General features: G+C 32.8%; 1 protein-coding gene across 1 annotated transcript; it reads right to left on the reverse strand.

The window, feature by feature from the left end:
- Positions 1-3,775: 3,775 nt before the first annotated feature.
- Positions 3,776-10,274, reverse strand: LOC145824595 (uncharacterized). Its single transcript, XM_082924669.1, has 5 exons — positions 10,229-10,274; positions 9,994-10,073; positions 5,236-6,557; positions 4,656-4,810; positions 3,776-4,263 (listed from the first exon to the last, which is right to left on the reverse strand). Exons 3-5 carry the CDS (start codon positions 6,453-6,455, stop codon positions 3,953-3,955), a joined length of 1,686 nt encoding a protein of 561 aa, XP_082780795.1. The 5' UTR covers positions 6,456-6,557; positions 9,994-10,073; positions 10,229-10,274; the 3' UTR covers positions 3,776-3,952.
- Positions 10,275-17,216: the final 6,942 nt, after the last annotated feature.

Below are 17,216 nucleotides of genomic sequence, written 5' to 3' on the forward strand. Positions count from 1 at the left end.
AGGGACTATACAATCCTAGTTCGGGGGGGGGGGTATTATTTCCATACTAATGTATAAAATGTTCATTTTATCCTCATGCTATTACTTAGTAAATAATTGAAAAATGATAAAATAGCCTTTTGAACATTTATAAATTATAAATTTAATTTAATTAAAAATAATAAATTAAAAATTATGGCCATAAAAATTAAATTTTTTTAGTGTTAAAAAATTAAATGCATATATTAAATAAAATTATTTTTTAGTGTTGTTTATTTAAAATTATATATTAAATAAAAAATATAAATTATAAATTAAATTTAATTAAAAATAATAAATTAAAAATTATGGCCTTATAAATTAAATTTTTTTAGCCACTAAGGCCTCATTTGGGAGCAGGCTAATTTATTAATTTTTTGGTTATTTGACTAAAATATGAGTTAAAAAAAATTAGTATGTTTGGAATGACTTTTTGAATTTTTATGAAAAGATGTGCAAAAAGTAGAGAGAAAAGAGAATCTTTGACTTTTTTGTATAAGTTGTTGGTTTTTTGACTTTTTTAGTAACTTTTTGGCTAAACCGGTCGTTTCTTAAACGAGACCTAAATTACAGCTTTAGGCGGCTGACTGGTCATCATCTCCAATCACTTGCGGTCAATAACCACCACTAGCCATTATCTCTCGTTGCCAACAACCACATCTTGCTATCATCTGTAACCGTCGATAATCACCTTCCATAGCTTCCATTTTCGCTTATTTTCAAAATAAAATTTTAAAATACTTAAGTGCCGTTTGGTAACGTTTGCGTTTTCAATTTTTTGTTTATATTTACAGAAATTTAAAAATTCAAATAAAAGCTTGTTTGGTAAATTTTTTATTTATAAATCAGTAGTCTCAGTTTATAAATTTGGCTAAAAAATGTAAATTCAAAAAATGTGTTTGCATTTTGAGTTTTGAGTTTTTTTTTTTTTACCACCCAACACTAGCCACCACCCGCCACCATTTCCACCACCGTCTTCTGCCACCACCACCTGCCACCACCACTAACCACCCACCATCCACCACCCACCTGCCACCTATTCGCCACCACCACCCACCTGCCACCTATTCGCCACCACCACCCACCACCCACCTGCCATCCACCTGTCACCACCCACCACCTGCCACTACCATCCACCACCCGCCGCCACCGCCACCACCACCACCACCACCACCCGCCACCTACCTACCCATCACCACCACTCACCACCCACCTGCCACCACCATCCTCCACCCGCCACCACCAGCCATCCACTCGCCGTCACTACCCACCACCACCACCATCACCACCATCACCCACCCGCTACTTACCTGCCGCCACCACCCACCACCGTCACCCATCCACCCACCCGTCACCACCCACCACCACCACCTGCCATCCACCACCAACCTGCTGCCACCGCCCACCACTACCACCACCACCCACTCGCTACCACCCACCACCCGCCACCGCCACCCATCCATCCACCATCACCACTTACCCACCACCACCCACCATCCGCCACTCACCTGCCACCACCACCCACCACCCGCCACCACCACCTACTCGCTACCACCCACCACCCGTCACCTACTCGCCGCCACCACCCACCCGCCACCACCACCTACTCGCTACCACCCACCACCCGCCACCTACTCGCCACTACCACCCACCATCCGCCACCCACCTGCCACCACCACCCACACCCGCCACCACCACCTACTCGCTACCACCCACCACCCGCCACCACCACCCACCCGCCATCACCACCTACTCGCTACCACCCATCACCCGCCACCTACTAGCCACTACCACCCACCTGCCATTCGCCACCAATCTGCCACCACCACCCACCACCCGCCACCTTTACCACCACCACCCACTCGCTACCACCCGCCACCGTCACCCACCACCACCACCACCACCACCACCACCACCACCACCCACCTGCCACCACCCGTTACCCACCATCATCATTTTTCACCACTATCTTCCGTCGTCATTTGCCATTTTTCACTCTTTTTTTTATATTTAAATTTTTTTAAATATTTTGTATATTACCAAACGCGTTTGTAGTTTATGTTTTTTTAAAAATAAATAAAAATTAATTTATAAAATTTTTGTAAATATAAATTGAAAACATAAACGCTACCAAACAGACCCATATATCAAGCATATTGTTTATTTTCATTTTTACTAAAAATAAACATAAACATATTTATTGTTTCTTGTAACAAAAAAATAATAAATTATAAATTTTTCCAAAGGACACCTTAATTGTAAATTGTTTTTTACGAGTGAACTTTATAGATTATTGAGTTAAGTTTGGTAAGAGCTATTTTATCACAAAACATTCATTGGAATTTTCTATTTATTTTCGGTCTGACTCACAAGTTGGTGAGCATAAAGAATGAAAACACACATGACAAATTGCACTTCTGAGAGAGGATGGAAAATGGCACTTCTGAGAGGAAGGAAAATGTTGAAAGATGGGTAGAACTACGGCAATAATTGTCCATTTATAAATTTTTAGGATTTTAAAAATATTTGCAAAATATGAAAGATAAGAAGAATCAAATATATCAAGTTTTGTATGGAAATGAAAGCTAAACAAATTTGAACCCCTTTACAAATTTTCTAGAGCTGGTAAGATTGAGCCAAACCCGCCAATCTGCCTATAGGTTGACTTGAACCCGTCAATCTGCCAATAATTGTATGGGTTTAGACCCTATTATGATATTATAAAGAGAGAAGAGAAACTTTGTATTGAATAGTATGAATAATGAATGAGTATAAGTTTTTTAGATGGTATGAAACAGCAACCAAACAAAACAAATTATCTACAACCTACTGCATCTCTCTCAACTTTTTTTTTTTTTTTTTTATCTGGTTGGCTTCTGATTATTTGGATATAACGTGATTAGCAACAAAATTCTTTGAACAATACTTATCTCTCCCTCTAACTTCGATTTTTAAATTGCTTTTTTCAACTACTTCTAGCTCTATTTGCATGCATCTATATATACTAGAAATGTGAGCCCACTTGATAGGTGCATTTAAAATATAAATTTTAATTTTAAATTTAAAATATATTTTCTATGTTATTTAAGTGGTGAAAAGTGTTTTTTATTATATCAATCAATGGTCATTGGTTGAGGTCTTATGCCCCTTGTGTAACTATGATCTTTGTTCCTTTTGAATAGTGAAATTGATACTTAACGCAAGAAGAGAAGGTCACTTGACAAAAAGAGAGGAGAGGTTCATAAAATCAAGTGAATTGTTCACTTTTAATAATAGTATAAATAAAAATACAGAAGATATGCACATCTATCTATCTATACTATTATTAAACGAAGGCTAGATTTTGTGTCTAAGCTTTTTTCTCAGGCCACGTGGCATATTTTTTTATCCTAAAAACAAAAATTACATACAGTGTTGAAAGATGGTTGAATCCAAGACCTTCGGTTTCATTAAGAAATCTCACATGACTTGGGCAACATATACCTAAATTTTCAAAAGTAGTTATTTTTTTTTTTAGCACTCTTAGTGAATTATATATATATATATATTAGTAATTTTTTTGTTCTTAGTGAATTATATATATATATTAGTAATTTTCTTAGATGTACCTAAATTTTTTTTATATAAAAAAATTCACAAATATTTTATTTTTTAAATGTATTTAGATTAAGAGAATCTAAAAAGAAAGACAAAAAAAATCTGCTTAAAATGTTTAAAAAATTCACCAAAGATGAGTAATCTCAAAATATAACTATATTACCATATATACATGAGAATGTAAATGATAGGATATTATTGGATGATGATACCAATAACATAATATTACTATTGTATTGAACATTTTTTTTTTTCATTTAATGGGATCTTTTAATTTTTTTAAAACAACCAAAGCATACAAAATAAAATATTACCAATGCAAATAAACTTGTTTTTTTTAAGAGCCTTCGTTGTATAGCGACCTCGACCTTCTGACATCTGGCATTGATTGAAAATACTTATTGAAGAAGCCGTTTAGAGCGAAGGTGTCGACGCCACAAAATACACGAGACTGCGGTATAAGGAACCAAACCAAATTGAGGAGCTCGCCTCCTTCTTTAAGCTGTTGAAGATGGTTATTTTTTGGACAACTAACTGCAGCGTAGCATAACATCGCCAACCACGCGATTTTCAATATTTCCCATTTCACCTCCTTCTTACCTTCGTCGACGAGTTCAATAATCACTTCTGTATTGAAAAAATCCAGCCCCGCTAGGAAGAGTCCAGATCCCCTCCTTGAGCCCCCTCCTTCATTCCCTCCTTGCAGGGGCTTTCGGGTCCACTTTGAGGCCTAGTTTTGATAATCCGAATCGTTCATATTTTTAGATTTATTCAGTATATTATACCTGTAAAAAATCAAGTTGATCGGATATCAGAAAGTATGCGTTCAGAAAATTGGGACTACAAACTATTTTTTAATAAACAATTTTCCGAACACATACTTTATGATATTCGATCAATTTGATTTTTTACAGGTATGATATACTGAATAAATCTAAAAATATGAACGGTTCGGATTATCAAAATTGGGCCTCAAAGTGGACCCGAAGGCCCTTACAAGGAGGGAATGAAGGAGGGGCCTCAAGGGGAGGATCCCAATTCCGCTAGGAAACCCAATTTGGCTCCTTGTCTTTTTTCAGCTTTTTCAAAAAAAGCTTTTGCCTCCTCAAGGTAATTTTTTATCATATCCGAGGGAGACCTTTTGCGTCCTCCTTCTCCTTCTCCTTCTCCTTCTCCTTCTTGTGTTTTCATTACACTACATATAAGAGTTTTAAAAATTAATTTTTTTTTATCTCTAAAAGTATAAATTTTGTTCTAAAAAATATTTAGGGACTAATTTCAATTGTCACGAGTATAGTTGTAAAAAGTCATCCTGAAAAGTAAATGAGTTTTTAGGAGCAAAATTTGAAAAAATATCGTTAATAAATGCACTTTTAGGGACAAAATAATTTGTTCTCAAAGATTTAATTTTTTCAGACAAAACTTTTGGTTTCAAAAGGCTAGTAACTCATTACTAAATGTCTAATTTTATTGCTAAAAATAAAATAATAATACTTTTTGTGATAAAAATATTTTGCCCTTAAAAAGTAATATTGCTCCTAATTTTATTTTTTGTCTCAAACCATAATTTCTTGTAGTGATAACATCCATAATATACCTGAAACAAAAACTATAATATACCTGAAACGAGGACTGCCCTTGTATATGAAATCCTCCAACTGGCTATCCGATAATACAACAGGCAACAACGAACGGCAGGTGAGGAATAGATACATCATGTACTTTGATAGAGTTTTGCATGTTTCCTTGTCATCATGACGTCCAGATGAGTTAGCACTATTTTGGGAAGTGTGTGTATCATCATAACAGTAGCATATATCTGTTATGATGTGCATAATAATAATTTGGTCAGGAAAAGCTGTGAAGCCAAAGAACCGCTCCAGGCCCTTAAGGTCAATTAAGTTGTCTGTAGTTGCGGCACGATAAATAAATTGTAAAATCATGGGATATAGCGTCCGAGGGATAGGCACAGTAGTCGTATGCATGTACCTATAGAACTTGTATGGAATCCCCAACAATCCCAACCTCCGAAGCATGTTGCTCCATTTTGAACGCTTGTCTTCCTCTTCGAATAGATCGATTTGCCCCATCTTTTTAGACCACTTCTTCTTTTCAAAAAACCAAGGAAATTTCTGCCACAATTGGATTGCCCATTTGCCTCTGCCGCAGTAAATTAGCCAAAGCATCGCCCAATCAGAGAATAATAACAAAATGACTGCATAAATCTCCAAAGCTAGAGCTCCGACCAATAATACCCCTGTGATGACAATATCAACCATGGAGTAGTGCTGCTCGTGCCACTTCGCTTCCATGGCGATAAGCCGGAAGAGTCCTACCAACACAGACACCGTACACATGAAGCTGATAGAGCGAAAAATGCACCCTCTCTTGGTAAATGTTATGGGTGCTTTTGTGTATAACAAATCGTACATGAGCCCCATTTCAACCTCCAATATATCCCCAATATATGTATCATCATCCAGATTCATTGCATTCAGAAAATTTGTTTCTGTATACCATTTCATGAATGTAAATCTACCAATGTCATAATTCTCTATATACTCTTTAAATTCCGTCACCAGCATGCAGGCTACACTTAAAACTCCTTCATCTCTCTCCTCTTGTTTGATAGGGCTAGCAAGACGAGCAAGACCATATGAGTAAGAACAAAAGGGTACAATGTTTCCTGACTCATCATGGCATGCTAACTTAAGAGCCCATGTTCTCTCCCCATACTTAATAATTCCAGCCATAAATGCCGGAATTAACATAAATGAAAACCAAAAATGCCTCCAAGACATAATAATGACATAAATTGTCACAGTAGCTTGAACACCCATGCCCAAAAAATGCCTTATCCACAATTGATTATCTTCCAAAGAATAAGCAGTTATGGTATCTGGGCCACCAAGATGCAATAAAAGCAAGGGAGCCCATAATGCCTGTAATGCATTAGTGGGATTAGGAATATTATTTTGGGCACAAGAAAGCTTGCCAAGGGCAAAAGTTGCCACCGAATCGGCCATTAAGTAGGCCAACCAGACAATCACATTAATCCATTGTAATGACATATTCTTTCTGCGTTTGCCAAAGACGAAAAGAATGATTTGTAAAGTGAGACTAAGTAGAACCAGCATCCGAATATCCCACACATCCCATAGTATCTTCCGCGATACTGGAATCGGATTCATCACACCCTTCTCTTCTTTATCCACATGGAGAGAAAATTAAGTTACTATAAGTAAACATAGATGGATAAATATGAATTGAACATTGTTATCCAACCTAAAAAATTAGACTCACTTTCTAAATTCAATAATTTAACACTTAATTAGAATATCTAAAATAACATTGTCTCTTATATCTTCTCTATCATCAACCAATCATCTCACTTACACATTATTGGGTCTAAAAAGTGAGATTGTATATCATTTTCCATCATGGTAACGCATTATAATTGAGAATGAAATTCAAAAATTTATACAAAACTCTTTTTTTTTTTAATTGTGCACCATATGCAAGTTATGATAATTTATGATGTCGATAGTACTACAAAGTGTCTTAACCAAACCACCTTTAGTCAAAACTAAAGAAATCAAAATGGTTCATAACTAAATACCCTAATGAATTATAATTAATACCACAATGAATCATAATCAACATTAAAATGAGTCATAATCAAACGCCACTTGCATCATAAGTAAAGACTTTTTTAATCATAACCAAAATAACAATCATAATTAAAAATAAAAATAAAAATAACACAATAATCACTAACTTCTGCACATATAAAAAATAACAACCATAATAAATCATAACAAAGTCCTAACCAATACCCTAATAGGTCAAAACCAATATTACAATCGATTATAACCAAACATCACAAAAGTCGTAACTAGGCATATGATACACTCCAAGGGTGTAAATTTTGTCGAGTCAAAAAAATTCAGGTCCAGACCTAGGGGGTATTCGGGCCTTGGGCGGCCTGAGCATGGAGGCTCGAGCTTGAGCGGGCTTGAACATTTTTTTTGTTTTTTTTATTTTTTCTACCAAAATTCTATTATTTTCCGCTAAAAAAGACACTGGGCCTCGGGCAGGCCGGACCGGCCGGGTCTTGAGTGGGCCTTAAGCGAGCCTATAGGCAGGTCGAGCTTCAAAATGATGACCCAGGCCCAAGCCCAAGGTCTTGAGCTAGGCTCAGGCCCGGGCCTAAATGGGCCGAGCTCACCCCGAGTCGCAGACGGGGCTTCAGGCCGCCCACAAACTACGGGCCATTTGTATACTCCTTTTTTTGAGGTGTGTTTTCATAGAATTTCCCATTAAAGTGAAGAGAAACGTTATAAACTCATAATTTATGTCTCTCAATTTACTCACAAAGGCATAATAAGAGAATTGGACCCCTTATATGATTGAGTTTGTAACATATCAAAATTGACACATAATCTATCAACTCATTGTGAGACTTAAATTATGAATCTCAATCTTTTTTTCTAAAATCAATTAAAGCAACACGTTTTTTTCTTTCCTATCTAAAAATAATGTGCACCGTCTTTCACTGACAATTAATAATGATTAAAAAGAGAACATGCCATAATTTTTTTATTTTCATCCAATACACTAATTTTGAAAAGATAACGCTTGATGTGGATTCAATTAATTAACATAGTTTCATTTAATATTATAACTAGTGGTGTGTTAATTGATAAATTAATTAATATTTCTAATATTACTGTGAAATAATTGTCTGTCTAACTCATGAATCACCTCACCTATTAATTTATTGATCTTGCTAATAATATAGCCCTAAGGACTATCAATAAGAAACACAAAATGTCAAAAAAAAATTATAATCTAAATACACTTTTTACGTATTTTTAAATATTAAAACAAATAGAAGGGTTAGATATTATTTATAAAAAAAAAAAGATATAATTTAAACAATATATATTTTTAAGCATGACACATGTATTTTTGAACGTGACATAAAAATTATGCACTACACATATTTTTTTAATTTCTTTTTTGTATATATTATTTTTGTATATTTATTAACATTTTAAAACTTTAATTAAGAAATTATATATTTATTCTTAAAATATTTCATAATTATAAATATAAATTCTATCAATTTTCATTTAATGTTTTTCTCAATAAAATTAGGTCATTTGATAATTATAATTTGTAGCTAAAAATTTCATTCATATTTTCCATTTAAATATTTTAAAATTATATATAATTAAAATTATATTTAGACTTTTCTTTTAAATCTCAAAATAGATGTAACATAAATATGGTCAGAATTTTATTTTTGACTTTCCATTTACAAATTTTTAAATTACGAAAAAAGAAGAAGATAGGCCAATAGTTTTATATCATCTATATTTTATGACACGCATTTTAAAATTTTAAAAATAAAATATTGCAGGCTTGGATATTGTTAAAAGACAGAGTTAAAATCATATGTATTTTTCAGCACAACACATTTATTTTTTTATGTGACAAAAAAATATGCACAGCACACGTATTTTTTGTTTTAATTTCTCTTTGATTAACAAATGTGCTATAAATATTTTGATGCCAAAAATAAAAATAGAAAATTTTGAAATAAATATTTTTAAAATTTAAAATTATTTAAGACTAATTTCATATTTGGAATTCTTTTTAAAGATTTTTAAATTTCAAATTAGAGATGGCTAAATTTCTTTTTTGACTTTCTATATTAAGATTTTTGAATTCCAAAATTATAGATATGGTTAGATGGCCAATATTTCTATGGCATGTGCATTTCTTAAAATTTAAAAATTTAATAAATTTAGATTAATACTTTGGAGCTCATAGAACATTTTTAGATAAAAAGTTTATCTTAGGGGGAATTATAGTATAGCGGGATAAAGAAAAAAAAAATACAAAATTATGTGAGGTGTAAGTGATTTTGTGACGGAATACAAGTGAAATATTCTTGTACCCCTCCATGTTTATGTAAAAAAAACTCTTTTATTCCACTAGGATGTAATACCCCTTTCATTTTACTTAATATAAGTATAACTATGGTACACACTCTTAAAAAGTATGTACTATATGCACCTTACAATTAAAAAATAAAATAACATAATTTCATACTTTCTAAGTCACAACTTAAAAAAAAAAAATGCGTATGATAACTAAACACAACATGGGGCATAACTAAAAAACACATGAATTATAACTAAAATAATGTCATAATTAAAAAAGAAAATAGCATAATTAGAAATGCATATGGTACACTCTTTTAAGGATGTGTAATTATAAATCGATAGATTATTCAATCAGTAAAATAGATAGGAGGGGCCAACTAACACGAGACAACCCTCTCTCAATGTTAATTTTATGAGTATTTACCTGTTGAAGAATCAAATACGAGGTCTTAAACAGGCTCAGAAACGCAGGGAACCGCAACAAGGGATCTGCAAGTAACCCCTCTGGTAAAAAATCAAATACAAGGTCTACATTATTTTGCAAATATTTGAACCTGAAAAACATTTCTCATAAACAACATTGTTAAGGCTTTATGAATATAGAGATAACAATAATGTAGGACAAATCAAGATTAACTTTAAAGAACTTAGAATCTCACTTGGTGACCCCTGCAATGATATTAAACTCTTATTGTGGCTAACATGTAAACTAAAAGATAGAAGTTAGACAGTGCCAACTAATTAAAAAGAAAACATATATATTCTTAAAAAGAAGAAAAGAAAAACACTCTTTCGTACCTCTATTTTGTAGCCTGTGATGACTTTGAAAGCAAGAAGATCAATGATGATATGGTTGGTACTCCATATTACATCCCAATCCTTGTATTTATACAGAAACAAAGTATGTCAAAGGACAAAGGAAGAGAATAAATTACTTGCTTGCATTTTGGTGTAGGAAAAAATTGAGGAGAGAACAAATTCCTTGCTTGCAATCTGATGTAGAGTAAAGGGGGAACAAATTACTTACTTGTTCCTTACATTTATATATACAAAGAAAGTGTATCAAAGGACAAAGAAGAAAAATAAAAACAAAACAATTTACTAGCTTGGAATCTAGTTTAGAAAACAAAAGCAAATTTAACCAGCCATATGGTGTTTAAAATTTGGCAACATTTGTCCTGCACTTGACATTTAACAGAATTTAGCCCATTGACCAGAACTCTTGCACCGTACTAAGAGGTCAAGAGTTCGATACCTCCTACCTGCGTGAGGGTCCTATTCGCCTTGCAGTTGTTTTGGGTATCTCTTTCTTTCTTTGGGAGTTTATTTGTAGTTCTCTATGGTATAATTGTTAATTCAAACTAGTTCAATGTTTTGAGAAAAAATGTAATTAAAAAAGGGTTAACTACACTAATGATCTTCAAAGGATAAGTTATACTATATTTTAGTCCCGATTTTTAATTGTTCCATTTTTGTTCTCAAATTATGTGATTTGTTACACTTTAATCCCTAACGTTAATGCCATCAAAATTAATAACACAATAAGTATTTTTTAAAAAATTTATGAAATGCATCAAGTTCTAATTTTTTTGGTTAGTATTTTTTTAAAGATGCATTACTGGAATAATATGGATTAAAGTTTAAAAATTAAGGGAAATGAAACTGATTAGGTTGTGACCTTATGCTCCGTTTGTTTGACAAAAAATATTTTTTATGGAAATTTTTTTTCATAAAATGTTTTCTAGAGAAAACATTTTTCTATATTTAGTGGTAGTGGTGGTGGTGGTGGTGGTGGTGAAATAAAGGTGGAGGTAGAGGTGGTGGCACAGTGGTGGGGCATTGACAACGGTGATGGTGGCACTAGCCGTGGCCGTGGTGATCGTGGTGTGGTGGTGGAGGTGAGGTGACAGTGGTAGTGTGGAGAGGCATTGTTAAGATTTTAGTGTGGAAAACGTTTTTTATTTTTTAAAAGTAAAAACTATTTTCTGTTCATATAGACTTGTTTTCTGTAAACTATAGAAAATATTTTTCATTAACTTTCATTTTCTATTGTGTCAAATATCAAAAAATACAAAAAATATATATATATATATATATATATATTTCAAAAAATGTTTTCCGACCAAACTCAAAAGGCTGCCTGCCATTTCTTTTGATACGTTTGGGGGATGTTGTATTGATGTGCCCAACCTTTCACGAGGTTAAGGCAAATTAGGTTTTTTTTAATATTTAAATAACTTTTATTAATTTTTATATTATGAAATATTTTATGAAAATCATATGTTTAATTCTTGTAGGGGAAAATTACACTGGTACTCTTTACATTTTGCCCCTTTTGCCATTATAATCCCTACACTTTCAATTGATACAGTTTTAACCCTTAATTTTAAATTTTGTGTCAATTTGATCCAATTGATAATATCATTAATGTTTTTGACTGAAAATAATTATTGAATTGGTTGAGATAACTCACTGAAGTTAGTAAATTTATATAATTTTACTCTAAAAAATATGACACATACCACTTACATGCATATTTTTCATAAAACAATATTAAGAGTTATCAATTAGACTAAATTGAAACAAAATTATAAATTCATAATCAAAATCAAGTCAATTGAAATTATAATAACCAAAATGACACAAGAATCAAAATATAAGAATTACTGTTGCAATTTGTCCTTCTTGTAATTAAAATTCTAAGTGTTAATATTGGGAGCACTTTTGGAGAATTATTTTTTTAGTTGAGCTTTGAATATGAAGTTTTTATTTATTGATCCTTCAGAAAAGGAGGGGTTTTTTTTTTTCATCACTCAAAGAATAAAATTCTTTTCTGGGCCTGTTGATAAAGAATATTTTTCTCAATTTTTACAATTGAAGACTTTTGGACAGAGATTATTTGGCTGGGACTTGATTAAAAAAAAAAAAATTGAATTTCTTAGGGCTTGTTTCACGTTCAAATAAATTTTTGGGCACTCAAAATAAAAAATTGTTTGGTTTTATAATTTTTTCAAAATTGTTTTAAATCAATTTTTCTATCTCCATTCTTCTCTTATATTCAACACATCAATTAATTATTTTTTTCTCTCTGCTCTATTACATCATACACATCAATCAATAACGTTTTCTCACGCACTCATCCATTCATCTACAAAAAAAATAACAAATCATCCCAAATTACAAATTCTATCTATACAATTATTAAGTGAATGTCTCGATTAGTGTAGTTGAACCTTATTCTTCTCATGCCACGTGACAATGTTTTATATAAATAGTGTTTTTTATTTGTAAAAAGTTACACAAAGATCCTCATGCCACGTGGCAATGTGTTATATAAATAGTTGGTATAGTGAAGTCTTATTCTCCTCATACCATGATCATGAGTTTAAGATAAGAGAACTTATACCACTTAAGCTAAAAACATATTACAATAGTAATTATTTTGCAAATATTTGAACCTCGAAAAACATTTCTCATAAACAACATTGTTAAGGCATTATGAATATAGAGATAACAATAATGTAGGACAAATCAAGCTTAACTTTAAAGAAGTTAGAATCTCACTTGGTGACCCCTGCAATGATATTAAATTCTTATTGTGGCTAACATGTAAACTAAAAAATAGAAGTTAGACAATACCAACTAATTAAAAAGAAAACATATATATTCTTAAAAAGAAGAAAAGAAAAACACTCTTTCGTACCTCTATTTTGTAGCCTGTGATGACTTTGAAAGCAAGAAGATCAATGATGATATGGTTGGTGTACGGGGAGCAAATATTCCGGCAAGCCCGTACTCCTTTTTTCCAAGCTCCTGCCTGTCCGATCGACCTGCGAGCACAACAGCGGTGAGTTACTCGGCGGTATGTGGCCAGAGTACCCCTCCAACGATCAAGTTAGACACACACAGGGATAGAGAGAGAGAGAGAGGACTGAGTGTTTTTGTGTAAATCTCACCAAATGTTTCATATATCCCAGCATGGGGGGCTCAGACTCGCTTATATACCTTCTGCGCCCCAAATCTACTCCCATTAGTCTCTCGACACGTGGTGCTGCTATCCCATTTGTCAGTGCAAATCTAGCTAAACATTACCTAACCAAACTGCCAGCCCACACTACTGGGAGCTCGGCAGCCGGGCTGTAGCATCTCGGCTGCCAAAGGCCGTGCTATGTTGCTAGCCAGAGCGCTCCGCTCGCCAAGCTCGATGACGACCGAGCTCGGTTGCATTCCGGCATAGCCGAGCTCGGGATAGCTCATGCTGGTTAGCCGTCGGCCTTCCTGCCGGGCTAACCCACGAACCGTGGAACCCAGTGAGGTAGCGGACATCTCGGCCGGACCATCACTCGACCGGTTTTCTGCACCCTGAAACCAAGTAGCTTGGTCCTACCACACCTTGCCTTAACCGAGCAAAACCTTTCTAGACAGGCCCATGCTACCACGGCCCAACTGTGTTCGGCCCAAATATACCCGGCCATTACCACGGCCCAATCCAGATCATAAATCTCCCTCTCAGTTGGTACTCCATATTACCTCCCAATCCTTATATTTATACAGAAACAAAGAATGTCAAAGGACAAAGGAAGAGAATAAATTACTTGCTTGCATTTTGGTATAGGAAAAAATTGAGGGGAGAACAAATTCCTTGCTTGAAATCTGATTAGAGTAAAGGGAGAACAAATTACTTACTTGTTCCTTACATTTATATATACAAAGAAAGTGTATCAAAGGACAAAGAAGAAAAATAAAAACAAAACAATTTACTAGCTTGGAATCTAGTTTAGAAAACAAAAGCAAATTTAACCAGCCATATGGTGTTTAAAATTTGGCAACATTTGTCCTGCACTTGACATTTAACAGAATTTAGCCCATTGACCAGAAGTCTTGCACCGTACTAAGAGGTCAAGAGTTCGATACCTCCTACCTGTGTGAGGGTCCTATTCGCCTTCTTGTTGTTTTGGGTATCTCTTTCTTTCTTTGGGAGTTTATTTGTAATTCTTTATGTTATAATTGTTAATTCAAACTAGTTCAATGTTTTGAGAAAAAATGTAATTAAAAAAGGGATAACTACACTAATGATCTTCAAAGGATAAGTTATACTATATTTTAGTCCTGATTTTTAATTGTTCCATTTTTGTTCTCAAATTATGTGATTTGTTACACTTTAATCCCTAACGTTAATGCCATCAAAATTAATAACACAAAAGAAGTATTTTTTAAAAAATTTATGAAATGCATCAAGTTCTAATTTTTTTGGTTAGTATTTTTTCAAAGATGCATTAATGGAATAATATGGATTAAAGTTTAAGAATTAAGGGAAATAAAACTGATTAGGTTGTGACCTTATGCTCCGTTTGTTTGGGCAAAAAATATTTTTTATGAAATTTTTTTTTCAAAAAATGTTTTCTAGAGAAAACATTTTTCTATATTTAGTGGTAGTGGTGGTGGTGGTGGTGGTGGTGAAACAAAGGTGGAGGTAGAGGTAGTGGCATGGTGGTGGGGCATTGACAACGGTGATGGTGGCACTAGCCGTGGCCGTGGTGATCGTGGTGTGGTGGTGGAGGTGAGGTGACGGTGGTAGTGTGGTGGCATTGTTAAGATTTTAGTGTGGAAAACGTTTTTTATTTTTTAAAAGTAAAAACTATTTTCTGTTCATATAGACTTGTTTTCTGTAAACTATAGAAAATATTTTTCATTAACTTTCATTTTTTATTGTTTCAAATACCAAAAAATACAATATATATATATATATTTCAAAAAATGTTTTCCGACCAAACGCAAAAGGCTGCTGCCATTTCTTTTGATACGTTTGGGGGATGTTGTATTGATGTGCCCAACCTTTCATGAGGTTAAGGCAAATTAGGTTTTTTTTAATATTTAAATAAATTTTATTAATTTTTATATTATGAAATATTTTATGAAAATCATATGTTTAATTCTTGTAAGGGAAAATTACACTGGTACTCTTTAAATTTTGCCCCTTATGCCATTATAATCCCTACACTTTCAATTGATACAGTTTTAACCCTTAATTTTAAATTTTGTGTCAATTTGATTCAATTGATAATATCATTAATGTTTTTGACTGAAAATAATTACTGAATTGGTTGAGATAACTCACTGAAGTTAGTAAATTTATATAATTTTACTCTAAAACATATGACACATACCACTTACATGCATATTTTTCATAAAACAATATTAAGAGTTATCAATTAGATTAAATTGAAACAAAATTATAAATTCATAATCAAAATCAAGTCAATTGAAATTATAATAACCAAAATGACACAAGAATCAAAATATAAGAATTACTGTTGCAATTTGTCCTTCTTGTAATTAAAATTCTAAGTGTTAATATTGGGAGCACTTTTGGATAATTATTTTTTTTAGTTGAGCTTTGAATATGAAGTTTTTATTTATTGATCCTTCAGAAAAGGAGGGTTTTTTTTTTTTTTTCTTTAATGTATCATCACTCAAAGAATAAAATTCTTTTCTAAGTCTGTTGATAAAGAATATTTTTCTCAATTTTTACAATTGAAGACTTTTGGACAGAGATTATTTGGCTGGGACTTGATAAAAAAAAAAAAAAATTGAATTTCTTAGGGCTCTTTTCACGTTCAAATCAATTTTGGGGCGCTCAAAATCAAAAATTGTTTGGTTTTATAATTTTTTCAAAATTGTTTTAAATCAATTTTTCTATATCCATTCTTCTCTTACATTCAACACATCAATTAATTATTTTTTCTCTCTCCTCTATTACATCATACAAATCAATCAATAACGTTTTCTCTCGCGCTCATCCATTCATCTACAAAAAAATTACAAATCATCCCAAATTACAAATTCTATCTATACAATTATTAAGTGAATGTCTCAATTAGTGTAGTTAAACCTTACTCTTCTCATGACACGTGACAATGTTTTATATAAATAGTGTTTTTTATTTATAAAAAATTACACAAAGACCCTCATGCCACGTGGCAGTGTTTTATATAAATAGTTGGTATAGTGAAGTCTTATTCTCCTCATACCATGATCATGAGTTTAAGATAAGAGAACTTATACCACTTAAGCTAAATACATATTATAATATTAATTTCATTATCACTTTCTTTTATTCTTATTAATTTGAATTGCACACATATTGTGTATGTCACTCGCTAGTTTTTAAAATACACAACTAAATAAAATTTTAAATTTTAAAAACTCTTTTAAAAAATATATCTTTCAAAATTGATTTTAAAATCAAACCAAACCAAACGAATTCTTTTAGTCTTTTGGATAAGGGAAGTATTTTTTTTGTTGGATCTTTTAAAAATGACATGTTTTTTTTGTTGGAGACTCATCCAATATGGGGACTAAAGCCATTGTTTGAATGGTCTACGGCCTGGTGTTTTACTGTCATGACCGGACTGACTAGTTGTAGGCCAATCAGTTTCTATAGGTAGAACCAAAGTATATCAATATCAAAGGACCAAAAAGAAGAGAATAGATTACTTGCTTACACTTTGGTTTATAAAAAAAATAAGGATCGAACAAACTGCTTGCTTGCATTGCAGTTTGATTTAGAGAAAGGGACAACAAATTACTTGCTAGTTCATTACATTCATATATACACAAAAGTGCATAAAAATAAAATTAAAAAAA

Source organism: Camellia sinensis, chromosome 4 (genome assembly GCF_055761805.1).
Source record: "Camellia sinensis isolate YWXY chromosome 4, ASM5576180v1, whole genome shotgun sequence".
Lineage (NCBI taxonomy): Eukaryota > Viridiplantae > Streptophyta > Magnoliopsida > Ericales > Theaceae > Camellia > Camellia sinensis.